The sequence below is a fragment of the Liolophura sinensis genome, chromosome 12 (assembly GCF_032854445.1).
Source record: "Liolophura sinensis isolate JHLJ2023 chromosome 12, CUHK_Ljap_v2, whole genome shotgun sequence".
Taxonomy (NCBI): Eukaryota; Metazoa; Mollusca; class Polyplacophora; order Chitonida; family Chitonidae; genus Liolophura; species Liolophura sinensis.
The window spans coordinates 23,947,414-23,970,305 of record NC_088306.1 but is presented as its reverse complement, the minus strand read 5'-3'; the positions used below and the strand labels follow the sequence as shown (position 1 = coordinate 23,970,305).

General features: G+C 39.4%; 1 protein-coding gene across 1 annotated transcript; it reads right to left on the bottom strand.

Moving 5' to 3' along the window:
* Positions 1-20,508: 20,508 nt before the first annotated feature.
* On the bottom strand, positions 20,509-21,030 carry LOC135479810 (sperm acrosomal protein FSA-ACR.1-like). Its single transcript, XM_064759716.1, has one exon. The coding sequence runs from the start codon at positions 21,028-21,030 to the stop codon at positions 20,509-20,511; it is 522 nt and encodes a 173-aa protein (XP_064615786.1).
* Positions 21,031-22,892: the final 1,862 nt, after the last annotated feature.

The following is a 22,892-nucleotide window of genomic DNA, read 5'->3' as shown; positions in this document are numbered from 1 at the left end:
CCGCAGGTTCTCAGGTCCTTTACTGAATGAGAGTTGTACATCATACGTACCAGGTCTGTCTTACTGAGTAAGTCTTTCGAGTGATCAGAGAGCTGAGTTGGTTGATAAATACATAAATTGTTAAGTTAGTTACAATCCTCTTCGGCCATATTGGACTCCTGACTAAATTAGCGTTAAAAGTTAATGAGGATGGAAATATAGTTTGTTTTGTAACCGGAAACTTCCCTTGTTCGCTGAAGTACTTGCAAGGGTAAGATTGTTTGCCTCATCAATTTGTCACTGAATATATCCCTTGGAGTATTTGTGATCTAAATCCCACTTTAAACATTAGTTTTAATGTGGCACAGATCCCTTCGGCCATTGGTGATATATTTGCTCTGTCCTGAAGTAAGGTTACCTTAGTGCAGTTTTGCTAAACGTTAAACCAGTGATTCAGGGATACACACGACTTAACAAGTGACACTTGTGATATACACATTACATTGGCGGGTTCATATTCCCGTAGGGGGCTGCTCAGGGCTTCTATCCAACTGCTGACAGTTTTTTTAGGCTGTAGTCAGCAAATGGAAATAAATATTTTCTGGCTTCATAGAATATTAGTATTATCTGTGTTTGATTGAGAATCGTCGTACGTCCGAGCAGATAAGAGACTCGGTGGATATGACAAGCCCTCCCGGGCTAGATAATGTTAAATAATGGAGCTTTTTGTTACTACGACTTTTTATTTAGGTAACACCCCCACGGTAATATGCAGAGATCAGAGTGGTCTGTGGTTTACAGCCCGTCGGAATCCCACAAGTGTATGAACTTTATCACCCCACCCCCACTCCTTCACTTACACACATAGATTTACCGCACAATCATAATTTGCAAACCCTGTTTCAGAATCAATGGATGTCTGTAGACTTGTGTTCAGCAAGGCAGCCAGGATTTTGCTTACCGTCGTCGAGTAACAGATTTCATTGGTAATTCATTACTAGTATAAGATGCTGAATGTATCATTTATTTATGCAGTTAGAGTAGGCGGAAAGCCCAGTTTATCCAGGATAAGCTGCACGCTGGCGACCGCTTAACATTGAGTGTTGTAACTGGTATCACTCATTTGTAAACGTTTTCTGATGATGTGAGAGCAGCAAGGTGCAGTACCGATACTATTGGCAACAGTTAGTTTGAATAGTTGTGCGTATATTTTGGTGGGCGAAATTTGAAAACGGACGCCACGGCTGGCAACCGAAAATCTACAAATGTTGTCCATGAATCGCCGTCAACATTTTACTGCATTTGCATGTCCATTGCGAAGCAGTTTTTCCATTGAAATGAGAGCAGGTAAAAGCCATTCAAAATTGACTCGAACCATATCAGAATGGATAAATTCGGCATTGTTTATGGTACGGGTACCCTCGAAAAAGTTCGGCAGTTTTGTGACTAAAACACAGAGACACATGAGACAGCACCAGAAATTCTTTCACATTACGCTTATGACAAACTGTTATGCCACACGTTCTAGCAATAGTGCGCCTTCGGTGTAGGCCTAGGCTTTGGAATTGGACCACTAAGGTTTATGGTCAACAGTTTAGTCTGATACGTGGTTCACTCCAGTTTCCCTCGCCGGTAAACCTACAACGTGTCATGCAAGCAAAAAATTGTTGAACACTGTGTTAAACAACAATGAAATAAACACATTAATAAATAAACATCAATTAATCCAGTTTATTCACTGAATAGTGTAGTGGAACCTACCTCGGTGTTTTTCTAGCCACAACCTATATGGCCTTGACAACTAAGGTTCCCGACTTCAGCCCTCGCTGTGGCCTAACTGGCCGTAGTTGAGGACTTATCATGGCTACCTGATCGAAAGTGGTTGATTACTCTCTGCACGGATGTTTTTCGTGTCTGTGCCATGCAGTCCTTGAGAATTCGTCTGACGTTTCCAATGTTCAATACTTGGATTTTAGGGTTTGATTTGCTTTGCGACATTTCTGTTTTTCAGCCGGTGTAAACACGAATATGTATTTTCCTAGACGAATGCACACGCCCACACAGTATAAGCATTACATCGTCGTATACCTGCTGCATGAGGCAAATCCCATTCTCGGGCACGGAAGTTTCTTTAGTTCATTGTTTTTAATATTTGCACAGCAACGGTGAAAATTATCTCTTTCGCAAAATCTTGCAATATCGTTCTCAGGAACACACTTTCTTTCCACCAAAACGATACATGTCACACAAGGGAGAGGTCAGTGGTTTTCTCTCGGGAATGCATTCTAAACATCACATAAAAAGTTGCTATCGTATTAGTAAAATATTTGTCAGTTTGACTGGAGGATTCTGTTTTAATTATGTACTTGATACGTGTTTTACGCCGTACTCAGGAATATTTCACTGATACGACAGCGGGCAGAGCCCGAGGGAAGTTCACAATTATCCGTGGGGTGCCAACACATCTTCCCACGTACGGCCAGAGAGGAAGCCAACATGTATTTTGTTGTAGTCAAAGAGAACATCAGGGTTACAAGAAATTATCGAAATGGCAAATCCATTTTCCAGTTGTTGTGTCTAAAACGATTCCAAGAAGTAGCTCTTGTGGTGGTCACAAAGCAAATAGAGAGAAACAGCCCGATTAAAAGGCTGAGGGTTCAGTTCAAAGTTAGCAGAAACAGAAAATCGTAGAGTTCTCCCTCATTATATATCTGCCTTTGGCTAAATACAACATAGCACTGTCACTTCACAGACAGTTCTATTTGTGACAATCCAGGCAGCCATGCAATAAACCAATTCAACGGCTGTGTCCTTGAAGAATATAGAGAAAATATTCAACAACTTCTTTACCTTTTTTTTTGAAGGCTTTCCTGGCAGGCTTAAATCGCCCTATCAAACTATCGAAACTTCTCTGTCTTCTCCATACATTTGATTGACAGATAGTGGTTCCAATGATGGGTGAATCGGGTGTGATTGAAAAAGCGTAAGGTAGCCAAGCTATCTGTCTTCCTTTCTTGGGCATCATCGTCTTTGGGCAGATTGGTTCTACAAGTTATCTATAACACATCAAAGCTCATTACCAACCAAGGCTAAAGTCACCGTTTTCAGTGTGTCCTATTCCCAGAGACTCTGTATGTTTCCAGTTGCACAAAGCTGTCCACCGTCATCCAAGTGAAATATCATTAAGTACAGTGTTAAATCACTATGTGGTAAATACGAGACCCTAAATAATGTATTCCATGGAATATCTGAGACCTAAACCCCACTTTAAAGATTAGCTTTAATACAGCACAGATCCCTTCGGCCATTGATGATATATTTGCTCTGTCCTGAAGTAAGGTTACCTTAGTGCAGTTTTGCTGAACCTTAAACCAGTGATTCAGGGATACACACGACTTAACGAGTGACACTTGTGATATACAAATTTCAATGGCGGGTTCATATTCCCGTAGGGGGCTGCCCAGGGCTTCTGCTCAACTGCTGACACTAATTTAGGCTGTAGACAGCAAATGGATATAAATATTTTCTGGCTTCGTAGAATATTAGTATTATCTGTGCTTGATTGAGAATCGTCGTACGTCCGAGCAGATAAGAGACTCGGTGGATATCACAGGTCTTCCCCGGCCAAGTAAGACAGACAGATAATGTTACATAATGGAGCGTTTTGTTACTATGGCTTTTTTTTAGGTTAAACACCCTGATGATATGCAGAGATCAGAGTGGTCTGTACAGCTCGTCCTAATTCCATAAGTGTACGAACTGTATGCATTGGGCGCGAAACTTCTAATAAACCCAAATCAATGTTACTTTACAAAACAAAATTGACATGCATCGGTATTCTATCATTTAACTCTACAACCCCCCCCCCCCCACCTTTCACCACACACACACACACACACACACACACACACACACACACACACACACATACACACACACATTTATCGCACAATTATTATTTGCAGACGTTTTTTTTTTTTTTGCAAGCATACCGCGCAAGTAGAATTGTGAAATAAGCATTTTCCTCTTTTTGATTTCATCGTAAATCCACGTGCATTCACCCTTGGAAGAATTTTAAATTATAAAACTCCACAATGAAGAGTTGAAATCCTCAAAGATTATCAACTCGGTTTTGTGTTAATAAATGTTCGTCCTTAATGTCGAAGTGAAGTCAATAAATTTCGATTTACAAGAGAGTTTAGGAAGGCACGAAGTCAGTGGTTCTGGTTTAATTCCACTTAACCGTTATATTGGCTGTAGTGTTACAAGAGCGTGTTAGTTCCAGTAACCATGTCTAAACAATATAAGATAAATGTACCTCATAAAAGTGAAAATATATAATGCTTGCATAACAGGGAGCATTGAAAAGTGTTAAAAGTCTGAAAAAAATTTGATATATGGTAACGGTAGCAAAACTGGAACGCTCTCTTCTTAGTTTACGACTGGTATGGGAAAGTAGGATTGGACGGTTAGAAAAAAAGATGTCGAAAAAAATGTGTCTGTAATACGTCATGCGTCAAATTCAGTTTGTAATCCACACACCGTCGTCAGACTTGACGCTTACAGTTTGGATATTTAATCTGAAATCTATTCGAAATGTGGACTAACAAATCATCCAGACAGAGAGTAGCTTAAGTCGAGGACATAAAACTATTCAAAAAACGCTAAGGCTTACCTTGAAATCCAGTTCTCATTTACGGATTTATGCCAGGTAGTTTTCCATTAATAGGACAGCTCTGGTAGCTTTCTTCATATTCCCGTTGTTCTAGTCCTGATACATAAATCCACTCATTGCCGTCTCAGCTAAAATACAGATCAGTGTGGCGCGAGAACAAACATATGTATACACTGGTATTGCTTCGTTTTTTTTAATGGAAGAAAATATTCAATTCAGCTTCAGCTCTATTTGTTTGTGAGCGGGAAAATGCACACAATGGTAATTCTGCCTATTTTTTTCTGCTTTATTCATAGGTTAGCTAAATACACGATACATACATTGTACAATGAATCACCAACTGCTAGAAGGTTACCTTTACCTGGGACAATAGTCTTAGTTGTGGATATCCAGGCTTGTAGCCATTTGTGAGAAAGCCATAGGTGTGGGTTGCGTACACTTTCTTTAAACATGACCTCCCTTGGCGCCATCAGCGAAAACAATACAGCGAAGAAAAGGGCTGTTTTGCTTCTGTTCTGATGCCATCTGTTTAGTCAGCTTCTCTTTGTCCGCCCATCAAATATCTCAAACACAACTCTTTCGCTCTGTCGATGCCTTAGTCAGCATATTTGACACAGAAGCCTCTTTTATCCCAAGCGCTGGGTTGTAACTTTTTCTTTGGTTTCCTTTCCTACAAGACATCATTTTGCGATATGATTCTACCAGTGACGTTTATCTGTTGACCTTTGGAAACTCTGCCGACCTTAAAGCATTGTTTAGACACTCTTTTTCCGTGACAGCGTTCTCAATAGCACCTAAGTGATGGCTTAAATGTCACTTTTCATATAAAATTGACCCTGTAACGGCTTTTGTGTGACGAAAATTGAGGTTGACTAATTACCCTTTGCTGGGGTCCATCAAAGCAAGACTGCCGTCAGAAGCCTTTTGAGCCAAAAAGGCATATGCCGCCGTTTTTATACAAATTCATCGTTCCCAGGGACAATTTTCTTAACGTTTCTTTTGTGTTTTTCGAATTTGTGCTATAACGGGGTTAAGATGCCCTCCACACAGCCATCAACCTCGTGTGACAAACTAAGGGTGACAAAGCATTCAGTCAGATTACGTTAAAGATGCCGCTGAAAACTGGTGTTCTCAGATCGATTTCAACCACTTAGCGCATTATCACATATTATCGCAGTTCAGTGCTGGATCGTAATCTGAAGAACAACTCAAAAACAGAAATTCTCTGTTTATTTATCGGATTTTGTTGATATTTACGCTGCATTCAAGAATATTTCACTTACACTATGTCAGCCAGTAATACATATAAGATGTGGCCTTTAGCTGAGAAGAAATTTGTTGAAAATCACTTGTCTTTTTCAAATGCGATATAGATTTGCCAGCATCATCGGGAAAAGTTTGTCAGCAGCTTGCCCAAGGTCGGTTTTATTCTCTGGTTCGATTCTAAACTCCAGTCAGAAAAGTAAATTAACTTAAATTATTTTTTTCACGGCATCGTTTTCCATAATTCCTTATTTATGTCATACTTTGTATACATTCTTAGTTGTCTGGTGGTTTGTATTAAAAGTCGTTTTGGCACTGTTCTTGCGATATTGACCAGGAACGTCCATGTTGCACGACGACTGTTATACTTCAGTATCATCGAAATCAACCTTCCAAAGATTATTTCATTTTAATGACAGAGTATATCACAGTTACATGTATGCCATTTATAAAAATGAAAAGCCCTTCCCCAATTGTCGTGTTTTGTATGATTCTAGTAATTCTCAGGATCATAAAACAAAAACCAGTGTCATGTGTCAGTATAAAGGGATTTACCATATACAGACCTCCAAACTTCAAAGTGGTCGATTTACATCAAAGTGAGCAGAAAGAGAAGGCGTCGTGCCTCATTAAATTTCTGCCTTTGGCTAAATTCAACATTGGAAGGGCACTTCACACAACCACGAGTTCTATTTCCCACCAGCCAGGTAACAATGAAACGAACCAATTTGAGGAATGTGTCCTGGAAGAATATACAGCAAAAAATCAACAACTGATTTATTTTTTTCTCTGGTAGACTTTCTCACCAGACTTATATCGAGAGATTGATATCGCGTTTGCCAAACTACCGGAACCTCTCTGTCTGCGTAACGTAACTTAGCTACTTGTCTGGATTACTTAAATATCATTATCTTTGGCCAGATTGACTCTACAAGTTAGCTATAAATTTCCTAAGCTCATTTCTGAGAAAGGCTAAAGTCACGATTTCCAGTGTACTCTTCTCCGAGGTTTGTATTCCTTTCGGTGTTTTTGTCTGCATGGTCAGTTCACAAATCGTGGGAGAAATTAAGACAAATGATGCAAACAGTTCATGTTTAGCCCACTCTCCTTTGTCTGCTCTCAGGTGTCTGTCTTCCACAGGCTCTGTATGTTTTCCAGTGGCATATAACTGTCCACCCTCGTTGATGTGAAGTATTTTTTAAGTACGGTGTTGACCTGCCATTCGATAAATACGATAACTTGAATAATACATGTGCATCTCATCCTGCGAAACTAGGACAATGAGCGATAGACCAAAAACACCCCAGAATGGACGAGGGCGAAGACAGCAGTTTTAGTAAGTTTAGATACATTTAGTAATGAGCTCTACGTGCTAATCTATTGTCCTATTTATTGTTTGTGTTTTTTTAATTGCTTAAGTAAACTGAGTTTACGTATGTCCGACCTTTAATCCAACAAATCTAGGTAGAACGTGTTCAGACTGTTTCATCAATGAGCACACGGATCAGTGAAACACTTGATATATAACACGTTTTTCTTTTAAGTGGTATTTTGAATGGATAAACATGTTTTGGTATGTTTAGACTAACTGAATTTATTTATCTACTGCCGTAACCCTGCATTCATCTCTTGCTCGCCAACACTTTAATAATTGTTCGCTGAAGAGATTTATCCTACAAGAGATCGAAACAAGCCTTCTACCTCGCAGTCTCAACTAATCAGATGTTGGCTTGACTGGTCTCAGAGCTGTTAATTTCTGCAATAACACCGCAGAAGTTCTCAGGTCCTTCACTGGATGACAGCTGTAGGTCATACATACCAGGTCTGTCTTACTGAGTAAGTCTTTCGAGTGATCAGAGAGCTGAGTTGGTTGATAAATACATAAATTGTTAAGTTAGTTACAATCCTCTTCGGCCATATTGGACTCCTGACTAAATTAGCGTTAAAAGTTAATAAGGATGGAAATATAGTTTGTTTTGTAACCGGAAACTTCCCTTGTTAGCTGAAGTACTTGCAAGGGTAAGATTGTTTGCCTCATCAATTTGTCACTGAATATATCCCTTGGAGTATTTGTGATCTAAATCCCACTTTAAACATTAGTTTTAATGTGGCACAGATCCCTTCGGCCATTGGTGATATATTTGCTCTGTCCAGAAGTCCGGTCATCTTGGTGCAGTTTTGCTGAACCTTAAACCAGTGATTCAGGGATACACATGACCTAACGAGTGACACTTGTGATATACACATTTCATTGGCGGGTTCATATTCCCGTAGGGGGCTGCCCAGGGCTTCTGCTCAACTGCTGACACTAATTTAGGCTGTAGACAGCAAATTGATATAAATATTGTCTGGCTTCGTAAAATATTAGTGTTATCTGTGCTTGATTGAGAATCGTCGTACGTCCGAGCAGATGAACGGTGGAGAGACTCGGTGGATATCAGAAGCCCTCCCTGACTAGATAATGTTAAATAATGGAACGTTTTTTTCTATGGCTTTGTTATTTAGGTTAAATCCCCCTGGTGAGATGCAGAGATCAGAGTGGATTGTATTTTACAGCTAGTCCGAACACTACAAGTGCACGAACTGTATGTGCGGGGCACAAAAGTTCCATTAGACACAGACCAATGAAACTGTGTTTGCAATGTTTTCTTGCAGAAAGGAACTTACATGCATTGGTGTCCTATCATTACCTATGGTAATGGTCTTACTCTGGGGATATCCAGGATTGTAACCATTTGTCAGAAAAATGCAAGTATGGGTTGCGTGCGCAACCTTTAAACATGACCTCCCTTGTCATCGCACGCGTAAACAATGCAGCGAAGAGAAACGTGGTTTTGCTTCTGTTCCTATGCCATCTGGTTAATCAGCTTCTCTTTGTCCGCCCATCCGATATCTCAACACAAACCTTCCGGTCTGTTGATCCCTTAATCAGCTTTTTTGACACAGAGGCTTTTTTATTCCAAGCTCTGGATTGTAACTTTTTTCTTGTTTTTCTTTCCTACAAGACATTGTGTTTGCTATATGATCCTGTCAGTGACATTTATGTATTAGTGTTTGGAAACTTTGTCGATTTCAGGCATTATTTAGTCAGTCTTTGATTCCGTGACAGCGTTCTCAGTTACATCTAAGTGATGGCTTAACTGCCACTTTTCCTATATATTGACCCTCTATCGGCTTTTGTGTGACGAAAATTGAGGTTGACTAACCGCCTGTTGCTGGTGTCCATCAAAGCAAGACTGCCGCCAGAAGTTTTTTTGTGCCAAAAAAGTACATTCGATATGCCACCGTTTTTATACAAATTCACTGCTTCCATGGGTAAATATCCTGAGGTTTATTTTCTCTCACAAATATATTGTGTTTCTCCAATTTATGTTAAAACACGGTTAAGATACCTTCGGTACGGCCATCAACCTCGTGTGACAAACTAAGATGACAAAGCATTCAATCAGATTACGCTAAAGATGCCATCGAAACCTATTTCCACCACACTGCGCATCATCACATATTATCGCAGCTCAGTGGTGTATCGGATCCTAAAAAAACAGAAATTATCTGTACATTTTTTGCATTTGATTTGTTTACGTCGTGATCAGGAACATTTCACTTATACTATCTTAATGTCATTAAGGAGGTATCGATCTCCTCTACATATAAATATAAACAACAATCATTACGTAGCTTACCAGTGGCAGATGGGGGCTAGCACGCCTGCACGGCATAATGACCCAGAAACTTCTCAACAATGCGGTCGCTGTGAGTTCAAGTCCATCTTATGCTGGCTTCATTTCTGGCCGTACGTGAGAATGCCTGCCAGCAACATGAGGATGATCGTGGGTTTCTCTACAAGTTCTGCACGTTTTCCTCCCATCATAATGCTGGTAGTTGTATAAATGAAATATGAGTACATTTATCAAATAAATAAATAAAATAAATTTAGCAGCTTGCATCAAGTATATTCAGGAAAGTGACATGTTTGAGTTGGATATGGCCGTGCGCTCCGGAGGCTGCGATGTATGTCAAGGCTAGCCATGTATTTGGTACATTCAGTTTACATGTACACATTTCGAACAGCCACTATACTATAATATAATATTTTGAGACAGTCTGAAATGGCTTGGAGTATTAAACCCGGCGCAGTCCATTATCGTTGTGTTTGATGCTATTTAGACATGGCGTCAGAAACCAACGTAAGGTCCATTAAACCTTTTCCGTTGTGGGTTCGTGGATATTACGAGCATAAATATTTAACCATGGAAATGGCAGTGGACACGTTTACCAGACATCGTAAAGCAGTTCCTTGGCATCGCTCTAGCCAGATAAAAGGATATATATATATATATATATATATATATATATATATATATATATATATATATATATATATATATATATATATATATATATATATATATGTTGTCAGTCATGGAAAAACTGACCTTTGTTGAAAAGTCTATGGTGATGAATTTGTGCAAGTGTGAGGTATTTTTGTTATTACTAAAGCATGGTCATGTCGCAGATAACTGATATTTACGAAGGGAACACTACATGTAGCTGGAGGTTTACCAGATGTATTGCTTTTACCATGGGGTCGTCGAGTTTAAAGGAGAAGGAACAGCCACCACTCTAGATGTCCACGACAGACCATCCCAACCCATCGTTTCCTTTACGACAGTTCTACGAATACCAAAGACTGCATCCACAGAGTTTTCTTTAAGAAAAGTCTGGTTTTCAGTATGTCGGGGACCGAAACTGGAAAATCACTGTCCTTCAAATCGATGTCAAAGCAGCTTTACAATAGCAGCCGAAGCAATGGGTTACATTTTAAAGTCAATAACCGTTTGGTTACGTTAATTGTTTATTTCCCTGGAGGCGTATTACGATCTACTTAATCTGAGTGGAAGATAAATAGATCGAAACCTACAACCCTATTTCTGAGTAGATTATGACAACCTATATTTAACAAACTCCAAGATTTATTCATTTTCAGTTTTGTTTAACGCAGTAATCAATTATTTCTCTCGTATGCCATGATGGTCAGTATTATGATTGGAGGAAAATTGAAGCGTGCAAGGTAAACCACCAGCCTTTGGCAAGTTATTGACGAACTAGCTGAGCGGATATGCACGACATTTTGGTGCAAGACAAGCCGTCTACATGGCACTTTAGACTGTGCAAACGGCGACTATCATCGAAGACTATTCATTGTTGCCAGGCCCCTCGACAAGGGAAAGACGGAAAAATCCACATACTCGGGGGTTTGATCTGGCATATCGTGTGTCACAGCGATTTCAAGGTTCAGCTATATTTAAAGTCATCATACTCGCCACCGAAATTGCCATTCCTTAGTAGCACGTAACACCAAAAGCTCTATAAAAGAACGTCCATATTATCGTAAAGAAAACTTAGAACACTTTTTCTAATCCATGAGCTTAGTTCCGACAGCAAGACCTCTTTGTCTTGGGTAACATCATAATTATAAAAAAGTGATATGCTGGGCGATGGGAGTGGAGACAAATTTGTTTCACAATAGGTTCACTGGCATACGGGTAGGACAAATGCCACACAACCTATACTTTTGTCTCCACAAATAGCCTTCACTATTTTGCAGCAGGATTCCCTAACAATTGATCCTAAAATCATACTGCAGTGACATCATTTACCATAAAAGATAAAATGCTATATTACACTAAAACGTTTAAAATATAGCTGGGTAAAGTCGATAACAGTTTAGCTAAACTCCACCAGTGTCTAGCATCTCACTTGTTGGTGAACAATTGTGACGTCATCCCAGGCAATGTGTTCTTGGTGTCAAAACCAAGTTTATGGAGTTTAACACTGTGAGCTAGAAAAGTACTTCAACCACATTTTCCCAACAATAATATAGAAGCCAAACATACCAATCTGTACACATTGTGGTGTTACGTGTCACTACCAAAAGACAATGATGATACTGAAAACGAGTGTTTTCACAGAGAACTGAATATATGTGACAAGTTGAAAGATGCAGCCAGTAGCGTCTTTAGGCACTGGAGCACGGCCTGCTTCCCTCTGAACAATTTCGTTGCATTAGAGTACGTGTAAAGACCTGGTGTATGCTGTCTCAGACGAATATATATTGCTCTGGAAAAAGAAACAATGTGACAAAAGCAAACAAAGTTCCTATTTGACTCTCAGTTTAATGAAGAAAATAACTTCCTGTGTGCATTTAAGATGAAAATGTATGATGATAAGACAAATGGACAATTCTTGCATCTCGTTTTCTGGATCTTTTCCCATTTTATTTATAAACAATACAGAAAGGAAATTTTTTGAAATGTAACACGTTACTAGCAGCCGTGGAATCCACTCATTTCGTATTTTCAACGACCAGAAACTAGTAAAAGAACCTGCTCAATTCCTCTTACCACATACTTTCAACTGACTGTTAACGCACTACCATGACTGTTCAGAATTATTTATCAGAATACTTTAAATATTATTTTAGCCATGCCATCAAATGTATAAAATTAATTCTCATATTCGTAGCATATATTGTGACCATAATTTCACCACTTAACCAAAGAGCTGTTGTGAATTGTATCGGTACCCATCCGCAAAAAGGAAAAGGCCATTTTGGCGTGTGCTATGGACATTGTCGACAGTACAAGATCCACATCTGCTAGTTTTAGCAAATCGTTCAAAATTACGCCGTGTGATTTGTAATTGTACTTTTGTTTGCAAATATGGTGAAAAGGTAACAATGAGTGAAATATTTTCGCAGGTGGGTTAAAGCGAAAAGCCGGAGCTGATCAACATTCCGGAGCAGATATTTTCATTTCAATTCACTGTAATTAACATATCGTCCGTATTGCTCAAAAAGATATGCACATCTATTTTTGGTATAGATAAGCCTACAGGTATCCGAAAACTCAAGACCATCCGCGGACTGTTGACAGACCATTCCACGTAGCGTTTAGTGTGGTCATATCTCAGGCCACCAATGCGGTCGCTGTGAGTTCATTTCCAGCTCATGCTGGCTTCACCTTCGGCCGTACGTGGGAAGGTCTTTGGGCAACCTGCGGATGGTCGTGGGTTTCCCCTGGGTTCTGCCCGGTAACCTCCCACCATCATGCTGGCCGCCGCCGTATAAGTGAAATATAAGTGAGAACGGCGTAAAACACCAATCAAATAAATAAATAAATATATCTCACTGGTTTCGCGATATTGCAACTCTCCGCTTGGATCCTGCATCGCATATCTATCACCGGTTTAGACAAATATCCATGTGAGCAACCTTCAACCAAAACTTATCCTCAGTATTTCTTTTCATTGGAAATGGATGTTAGTAGCACCATTAGCTATGTAGCAACTTTCCTAGTATGTATACTAGGGGTTTAAGGTCGTACTTAACAGTAACTTTCATGCTATTTGTACCAAAGAATATAAGAAAACGATGGCTCTTCTTTCTTTGATAAAGGTGTTGGAAAAATGGAGCTTGTCATTTCATTTAAAAAAGTAGATTACACCACGGCTGAGCTGTCAACTCCACTAAAGTAGTAAAGAAGTAATCCACTAAAAAATGGAAAAAAATGAATAAAAATAATTCATTGGCCTCCACTTAATTCGCAACATCCACGACTACGCTTACCGTGTGTGTTTTTCATTCTTAGTTCTGAGCCTGTTGGGTTGCAAGTTTAACCAGTAAGACCGATGAAAAGCTGCCAAAGAAAACATTACATACGTCTATGATATCATGTAAGGGAAACGTCAATTTAGAACCGGTTGTGTACCTACGGGCACACAATGACCACCACAGGGAACATCGGCCGGTTACCATGTTTTACCCTGGGGGCATAATTTGCCTCGGTCGTGGGCCGTTACTTTATAATGATTGTCTATCCACTTTTGTTCCGATTTTTCATACCACTGGACTGACACATGGACGGATTCTCCCGGACATCTGACTGAAGCGCGGCGTTATGAACAACTCCATGTCATTCTGAAGTGCATAGGCTGTCTGGGTAGGAATAATAGCCAAGAGTATTTGTAGCCAATATTTCACACGTTCTGTTAACTTGAACCTGGTGGCTGATTTTGTCATTAGGCAACAGTACTGAAAATAAAACATTATATCCGGGGTTTATCATGTCCAGCAAGCCTCCAAATCTGCATGCGTTTGTGTAATGGTTCCTGGAATGTCTTAAAGGTAAAACTCGGTTACTCGACGTGATCTTTATATATCGAAGTGGAGTAAAATAGCGGAATTGAGATCCAGTTCCTGAACAAGAGATAAGCCTAGATACCAATAATCACTTGTCTTTGTGAGAGCCCATTTTTCTGACCATCCGTTTTTTTCCGTTATCGGTTTTTGGAGCAGCCCATTCCTCTGCTTAGTCGTTTTCTGACCGTCCATTTTTTTTCCTTTGTCGGTTTTTATAGCAGCCCGTTCTTCTGGTTAATCGTTTTCTGGTTGTCTGTTTTTGAGAAATTGAGAAAACGTTCCTTATGAATTGAACCAGCAAAATATATACATTTAGAGAGAAACATGTGCATACAAAAATACTGCATTGCTTGCTGCAACTATTAACCTTGACCGCTAGGGTTCTGAGTGCTGGTCCGCTTTCAGTATACATTGGGCCAGAAGATCTTTTCAGTCGCCAGACACACGTTTGTCTTGTGGTGATTGCCACTCATCAGCATTGATCAAACAGAGAGAATCCGAACTGCTACGAGCCGTCTAATTGTGTTCTGGATTACTTGATCAAACGACGTCTACTTTATTGAAAAGAAAGAACTTTTTTTTAACGATTAACTGAAATAATTGAAATCTTTTTGAAACTGCTTGAGAGTCGGCAACAGGACTGAATCCAGCGATAAACGAAGAAAGAAGAGGCTTACGACTGGTTGATCTGTTTTCGGTGCACTTGTCGTGGAAACTAGGGTTACAGCGTATCGCTCAGACGTCTGTTCTTGGACAGAATTGAAGGGTTATCAGCCACTTAAACGGCACAAAGATCGACCTTTGCAAACCCTTTCGGATGCCAAGTAGAAAAATTACAGGGCTTTTGAAGGGCCCGTCAAGTCAAACCCTAATGAAAACGGCCCTAATGCCACAGCTGTAGAGGATTCGGCCTTTGGCCTTAAATCTGTCTCGGAAACCAATCCATCTTCAGCCTACACGTAAGCTTCCAAAGCTGGGAGATTTCGAGAGCGACTCCAGATCATGAAGTTCCGGGACAAAGTTGTACGTCAAAAGAAAATGGTCCAGGGAAATTGAAGCATCTTCACGAAATTCGGGAAAAGTCTGGGTACATTTTAAATGTCTCTTTATAATCGTACTTATACCAGTGACAGTAAATATGCCCTTTAGAATGACAAGCATCGATTCCCATGGACACTAAGAAACCAGAAAGAATTTCGTATACATTTGTATCGAAATATTTTCTCTAAACCACTTTGAAGGGAGTAAAAACAATGCAAATAGAAGGATTTATTTATAATTTATGTATCTCTCTCTCTCTCATGCAGTAATCCCAGTTCGACCCAAAGTTTGCCTTGTTAGAAAAACATTGTTTCACACAGTCATTTCTTCATAATGGACAATGTCCACCACTAGATGACCACAAGCCAGTGTCAAAAAGACATCCAATGCACGGGAAGTCGGCAGACCCGGGATCGAGTCATACCAAAAACTTTAAAAATGGTACTTATTGCTGCCTCGCAGGGCGCTGAGCACTGAGAGGTGAGAGCAAGGAAAATGGATTGGTTGGTCCGATGTAATTATAATGTGACTGGGTGGGGTGTTATGTCTGGTGTTGTCGGCATGATACTTCAGTGTCGGCAGCACTTTGTCGGCATGGAATCGCCCAGCAACGAGAAGACACAGTATATGTACACACACCTAATGACTCCTCGTCGTCATTTGACTGAAAAGTGTTAAGTATGACGTTAAAATCCAAATATTCATTCCTTGATTCATTTGAACCGGGGCAAGGCATGCGACGTATTACGCATGTCAAATTAGTCAGCAAAGAATAAATGTATGCCCAAGTAACGCACGACGCAAGTAAGTTTTCGTACTGACGGTATTATCGTCTTATTACACACCTCCCAACAAGATAACCACGTTTAATGAAGTAATAATGGAAACCTCCGACCAATAAATGTGTTTACATGTGTTAGTATGTTGTTTAAGCATGTTCACGATCCTTCAAGAAAACTAGGGCATTGACAATGCTAGAAACGAGCCAGTCACATCCAGTTCTCGTGTACCACTTTGGTACCGTTAGAAGTAATGGATTGCATTCAAGAACTTGACGCTCTTTATATAAGATAGGCAATGTAATAAGTGCGTAATAATAATGAAGCATCCTTTCTGTTATTTCCCTCAAATTTATCTTTTACTTTTAGGAATTTTCCACACACTGAATAAAATCATGCATTTATTATTTTCATCAGATTAAATAGCGGCATACAAATTCATGAAAACCCAACAGAAAAAAGGCAGGAGAGTAACAAAACCATGTATGAACATATTAGCGTCGGTTCAGCTCTCTCCCGAGATTGCAACTATTGGATGGGGACCAATATTTGTTTTGCTGTGGAGCAAATTTCGTTAAGGACGGGGTATTTTACGCCTGATTTCACCGAGGCCGATTTTCCAACTCATTTCTCTAAGTTGGACTGATGCGTACCAATATCACTTCACGATTCGTTGAACTTTCAACACTGTCGTTAGAGAAAGTGTGTATTTTTTATTTACAAACTTGACCACTATGAGGAACAAAAGTTAGATATTTACACTTGCAAAGCTTTCATAAATCACCGGAATTGTTAATACGCCGACAGCGGTATCACATACGGCAAACCATTCGTGTCACACCGGATCACACAACATCTTTGTGCCTATAATCAATCTAGATTAATGTAGGTCTAATAGCCTTGGTATATTTATAAATGATTAATTGAGGATTTATATAATATCTAATAAATTTTTGCTACATTTGGTCCCAAGACCGAACCTTTAAACTCATTCGATAGAGCTAACTTCATGGAGGCCTACTTATATTGCCTAAGAAGAGAAAACCAAGAAATGTTAAAGGTCACAAACAATGTGTATGAAAATACACAGCAGCGCTATTTCAAATTTACCATATTAGTCAGAACGACAGAGTTATACTGAACGGAGAGAAGCCTATTAGTAGCATGTAAACTAAAGTCACCAAGTAGTCGTATGTCCCAGTCATGCTAAAATATCTCCGCCGAACTTACGGTTTTTTATGATACCGGCCATGTTGAAAGCAATTTATAGGAAAATCAGCAAGGATTGGCAACCACCCAACAATGTAAAGTTAATCTGAACAAAACGATTTTCACTCGATATCAGAGCCACTGACTTTGAGGTTGTGTCTTGATTGATTAACCGGTGTAACCCGCAAAGTCAGTAGAAAAAGCGTGCATTTACTATCTATACATTCTAGGACATGATGCATTACACCGCTAAGGTAAACGATAGCGCTTGTCGTGCTCGAGGGTAGCGGAAATTAACCGTTAAGACTGTTTCTACAAAAAACATGAAATTTTTTACTAATAATTTTAGCAAATAAAAGCTTGTACAAATTGTATTTTTACAAGCATCTCTTGAAACTTGTTTTTCTTCAAAAGTGAATGTTACCATGATCCATACAGCGCTTGTATATAGTTGCTGAATGTTACAGTGACCCATAGAGTGCTTGTATATAGGTACTGAATAGAGCGCTTGTATGTAGTTTTATGTTGAAACCCGTAGTATTATGTCTCTTAGAGATTTTTTTCGCTTGGAAAAATAACATGTGCCGGTAACGTTGCACAAGAAAATAAATAAGTAAACTTAACACATAGCGACCTCAAAAAACAGCTTTAGCTTGTAATAACATTTTTTTGTTCTTCATTACTTATCCTGTTTCCTTTGAAGGTGTGAATCCTATTTTTTGTCCTCTAAAATTCATTGTGTTTTAGAAACGTTCTTTCAAACGTTCGTTTGTCAATATGACACCTTAGCAGAATTTACAACGTTAAAATTGAAACTATCCCTTTTCTCGTGAAGTCTTCCAGAGAGGAAACTTTTTAAGTCCTTGTACAAATATAGGTCCAAATAAGATGTACAATCTGGAGAGTCTGTTTCTTTTAAATCCAGCGATGATCGGTAAATATCATTCACAGCCTTTGCTATATATGGAGTGTTTAAAGCCAGCAGATCATCAATATACTGTTTAGTGAATGAGAAAGATCAGGCCTGGTGGGGATTACTCCTTTATAATTTCTGCATATAGTCGTATTCATATGAGAACATGTATAGGTCGGCCAAACGGGGGGTGGGGGGTGGGGGGTGGGGGGGGGGCACCTTTTATACCCACCTGGAATACCTATACACTGTTGATGTAATGAACATGAAACCATTCCATGAACGGTAATCCTTGTATGTAGTTGAGCTGAAGAGGGCTTTGTTGCCTTTGACGTTAACGTAGTAGTAACCAGATTTATGAAACACCGATACAATTAGTAATGAAATTCTATCATTTAAATCCGTGTGAGGAAATATAGTGGAGAAATCCCAAGTAGAGATGTCCTAATACTGTACGTGTATATTAGCGCCTGCATCTTATGTGAGACGTTTTGAGTATTTAAGGATAAACATACAGTTAACGCCTGGATTTTTTAAACAACAGTACTCTTTACAATTTGACTGTACTTTCTGCAGTGCCTTTGTTAAGAGAGTAGATACATGTTTGGTAGTACTCTCGATAAGTAAGTTCTCGATCCCGCAATAAAGCGAGCTTTGTATGGAGATTTTTGCATTTTTTGGAATTCAGTGTGACGGTGTGGCGGGAAGGTACGGATACACTCCTCTCTTTTCAAAAAGGATTGGTTAAATGTCACATCAATGTCACGCATACATACATTCTTAGGACTCATCCGTCGTCATATGCCTGAAAATTTGTTAAGTACGTCGTTAAACACCAAGGACTCACTCACTCAGTATTGTTAGTATTGTTAATTAACAATGCTAATCCCCTTCACTGTCCTGGTGAACTTGCTGGAAATAGGCGCACTTAGGCATTTATATCGTTTTACAGGAAGTTCTTGGTAGTCCACTTTCCTTCTACCGGTATGACATGCAGGTGCTCACAGGCCTCGGTCTACTGTATAAAAACCTGTGGGCGTGATCGAACGGTTGATGCCACACGAGAACGAGGTTCCCAAGGCTAAATTGTTAACACATGTTCACGATTCGGAGGAGCAACAAGAACGATATTGAAATAAAGGGCCTTCTGTGCCATTTTTTTTTTCCATCTAGACTTTTGAGTCATCTGTTACGAGAACACCGTGCATACTAATGTGGATTCAAATATAGTAAAATTGTCACTGGTAGGAAAGTTGGGCAAATATTTGCCAAAATACACGAGGTTTCTTCGGCCAATAACATTTCCGTAAACTATGAAGCTGGAATCCGTCGTATCTTTCAGTAAGACCAAATCAATTAGTCGATCAGTCGACTGATAATTGTAATGTTGTATCATGTCCAAGATATGGGTGGAAATCAATGGTATGCGTTTGTGTAATAAATATTATGAAAAGTCTATATACTGTATGTATGCTTGAGATTTTATGACAGTAAAAAGTCGTATGACAGTGAAGAGTCATTAGGTGTGTGTATATCTCTTGTGTCTTTTGTGGCAAAGTGCTGCAGTCTCTGAAATATGATGCCGAAGACATCAGGTATGACATCCCGCCCAGTCACATTATACTGACACCGGCCCAGGCAGTCCCATTTTCATCCCCTTTCCTCTCAGTGCTGAGCGCCAACCGAGACAGCAACAAGTACAATTTTTAAAACCATTGGTATGACCTGACACAAGTTTGATGCCAGGTCTCCCGACTTCGAGGCGGACACGCTAACCACTAAGCCACCGAAACAATCATATTTTACATGCATCCAAACAGGATAACACTTGTATTTGTGGTTATCGATTTACACATGCAAACTGACCACAAAAGCTGATGAGAAAGATGTAGTCTCAATCGCACACATGTGTCGAAGTCCTACAGAGGATCCCTTCAATTGGAATTCTCTACCGTGCTGACGGCGTGTAAAGGATGTGTATATCGAAACAATGATTGTAGCAACTCTAAATATGTGTTATCCACATATTTAGTACATGAAATACATTTGTTATATTCGTTTAACACCAGGAAACTGGCGCCATCTTAATAATAAATACATTTCCGGAGGACGAGCGAACAGCTTAAATGTCAATCAATCGACAGCGATGAAATTATGCACATTCTTATCTTCACCTACCACTGTGTTCAACAGTATCCAAGTTAGATGGAAACAGACAATTACAGCTGGAGTCCTTTCATTACCGGTAATGTGTCTAAAGGCGACCTGGTGGCTAATGTCAAGAGGATCAGTGAAGAAGTTAGTGGTCAACAGCAATAAACGTCGTAGTTTGATACCGTTTATGATTATTAAAGCCCACTGTGCCACAGGGAATAGTGAACATTGTATTTAGATCTTTCGACAACAAATAATGTAACCATAGCTGTTCGCACTAGGGAAGGAAAAAGACCTAGACGGACACATTTATTTCCTTGTAAAACGCTTGGTAGCTCAATAAATCAGTTTTCATTGTGGCATTCTGACCAGACGCGATTTTCATTGTGGCATTCTGACCAGACGCGATTTTCATTTTGGCATTCTGACCAGACGCGATTTTCATTATGGCATTCTGACCAGACGCGATTTTCATTTTGGCATTCTGACCAGACGCGATTTTCATTGTGGCATTCTGACCAGACACGATTTTCATTTTGGCATTCTGACCAGACGCGATTTTCATTATGGCATTCTGACCAGACGCGAGTTTCATTGTGGCATTCTGACCAGACGCGATTTTCATTGTGGCATTCTGACCAGACGCGATTTTCATTGTGGCATTCTGACCAGACGCGATTGTCAATGTGGCATCCTGACCAGACGCAATTTTCATTGTGGCATTCTGACCAGACGCGATTGTCAATGTGGCATCCTGACCAGACGCAATTTTCATTGTGGCATTCTGACCAGACGCGATGTTGTACCCTAGGCTCATTGGTATGAAAAAAAATACGGTGCGTGACGTCGCTCTCGATTTTCTCCATGTGATCCATTTTGTTTATTTTAAACTACGGTATCTCGGTAAGGTAAACTTTTCATCTCAACCACATATTCCAAAACTTTTCGCCACCTTCTTTCAAATAGTTAACGGCATTAAGATGTTCAAATGGAGTAGGTGGGTTGTTTGTTTTTTCAAACTTCCTCGCGCTTATTCTGCTCCCTTTTCTGTAACATTTACCGTCTTACCCACTTATGGCTGATGGAATAGTCGCTGAAATTAAATAAAAATGTCTAAGCTTATCGTAAGTCCTTTCAAAAACTAATTTGATATGGAAGATGAAATAATCTATAATATTAAAGAAGACGACATACAATTCTTGTGCGTATTATCAATTTTTTGTAAAACCAACGAAATTTGATTTAATTATTCGCCTTTATACAGTTTAACTTTTGTTAGGTTCCACTAGTTTTTTGCCGTATCCGGATTTAAATAATTTTAAATTGGAAACCATGCTGAAAAATTTAGAAGACTGCGTTTACCACCATCGCCTCCTAATATTCCTGACAAAAAAGTAAAATAAATATTAAGATCTATTTTCCTCCTTTCATTTAAGTGCAGTAAGTATTCAAAATTTACAACCTTAAGTTAATAAAGTCATCGAACGTTTTTATAAGTAAGAAATTTTAGCGTGAACCTACTTAGACACAATTTTTATCGAACCGATCCTGCCGGTTAAACAATTTCCACACTGTCTAAAACGACATTTTCTGTGCTGAGAAAATCTTCACAGTGCAGAGCTAATTTAGGTGTAATCTTGTTCTGTAGATCTGCCAGCGAGTCGGCTTCTTTAAGTTGAATTAACTTATAAAGATGTAATTTCAAACCTCCTGCTGCCGATCGCGTCTTCTTTCAGCCACAATTCCGCGTTCAAAGTCCTCCAGGGCACTCCCGTGTTACCTACTGTCGTTTTTGATCGATTCCCGTGTTTGCGTTGCTCCACTTTGCCTTCATCTTACGACACATTCATTTTGCTTCTGTGTAGTGCTCGGGGAAAGAAACAAATACATTGATTTCCCCGGGGCCTACTCGAACCTTTAAAAACGATTCAACTTTTTTTTTCAAGACGTCATAGGTTTTTCTTTCCAATTTAAAGAAATGGCGAAGCAGCTTTTTCCTAGATTATTGTTGACTGGCTTGGCGCATGTGTACATATGTTCCGATGATTACCAAACCGGAAAGATAACGGTGGCCTCATGGTGTCCATTTCATCGGTCGTCTACTTTCCTACATGGTTAATTAACCCAAATGATGTTGAAACATTGCCTGGTTGTACCATTCCCAGCGTATATTCTTCATTTACTTCCGTATGCACATTGGTCTTTTGCACACCAAATGTGGGCAAGTTTGTCACTGATTTGTCGAAGTTCCTTAGTTTAAAATTACCACCAACTACATCTCAGAACGTTTTCTTTAAGACTGCTTGACATGCTGCTTTAGGCAAACTCTGAGGAACTGTAGAAGCTGGAATATTGCCAGTTATGTACCCTACTTGATGATAGTTTGTATTTTTTGGAACACTGATGTGGCAAGTAAATAACACATAATTGTGGAAGAAAGAAATAATGGGGTTTCCAGTCTGGCTTTGTTGGTACTGTAAGAATTGTTAACGTACGATAGCAAAAGAACAATAATGAAACAATACAACTGACATTAAGGATAGATTATGGGGTTGATTTAAATTTGGCTTTTCTGTCCTCGGTGGAAGGCAGTTTTTTTTGACTACCCCAACCATTAATTAACCTCCAGGAATCATTATCCACTTCAGCACAATGGTACTAAAGCTTATGGACTGGAAT

Bases quoted from the DNA above. Each gene is read 5' to 3' on its own strand.
- LOC135479810 (XM_064759716.1), bottom strand. From the start codon at position 21,030: ATGAGCCTAGGGTACAACATCGCGTCTGGTCAGAATGCCACAATGAAA.